At 43.7% G+C, this 940-nt stretch overlaps 1 protein-coding gene across 1 annotated transcript; it reads left to right on the forward strand.

Moving 5' to 3' along the window:
* MONBRDRAFT_29720 (uncharacterized protein) lies at positions 1 to 426 on the forward strand (the record flags this gene model as incomplete). The annotated part of the gene is made up of 1 exon (XM_001750172.1): positions 1 to 426. A coding segment is annotated over one exon (426 nt), but the record flags the coding sequence as incomplete, so codon positions are not given.
* Between the last annotated feature and the right edge of the window lie 514 nt (positions 427 to 940).

Consider the following 940-nt stretch of genomic DNA (forward strand, 5'->3'; position numbering starts at 1 on the left):
CTAACCCTAACCCTAACCCTAACCCTAACCCTAACCCTAACCCTAACCCTAACCCTAACCCTAACCCTAACCCTAACCCTAACCCTAACCCTAACCCTAACCCTAACCCTAACCCTAACCCTAACCCTAACCCTAACCCTAACCCTAACCCTAACCCTAACCCTAACCCTAACCCTAACCCTAACCCTAACCCTAACCCTAACCCTAACCCTAACCCTAACCCTAACCCTAACCCTAACCCTAACCCTAACCCTAACCCTAACCCTAACCCTAACCCTAACCCTAACCCTAACCCTAACCCTAACCCTAACCCTAACCCTAACCCTAACCCTAACCCTAACCCTAACCCTAACCCTAACCCTAACCCTAACCCTAACCCTAACCCTAACCCTAACCCTCTCTCACACTCATCATCCTTCCTCTTAAACATTTTTCCATCTTTATTCTTCAATTTCCTTCACTCTTCATCCTATTCCAATTTCATTATCACAACCACATCCCTTCCTTTCACATTTTCCTTCCTCCTCTCACCCTCATCCTCCTCTTTTTTTTTTCTCCTCATCCCCATCCTTATCCTTTCCCTGAAACTCATCCTCATTCTTCACTTCTTCTTTTTTATCAAACCTCTCTCATTTTTATACTCTTCCTTTTTTAACAACAACAACATACCTTCCTCCTCTCATCCTTACCCACTTTTCATCATCCTCATCCTCACTCTTTTCCTAACCCTCCATCCTCATCCTCATCCTCATCCTCATCCACATCCTCATCCTCATCCTCATCCTCATCCTCATCCTTCACCTTCTTTACTTCTCTCCCTCTCTTCTATTCAATCTCCTCATTCTTCATATTTTTCCTTTTTTTTTCACTTCCCTTACTTTCACCTACTTCTGTTCCTCTTACCTTTTCCTTTTCTCCTTTTTCCCTCCTTATTTCTTCT

This window comes from Monosiga brevicollis, genomic scaffold (genome assembly GCF_000002865.3).
Source record: "Monosiga brevicollis MX1 MONBRscaffold_38 genomic scaffold, whole genome shotgun sequence".
NCBI lineage: Eukaryota > Choanoflagellata > Craspedida > Salpingoecidae > Monosiga > Monosiga brevicollis.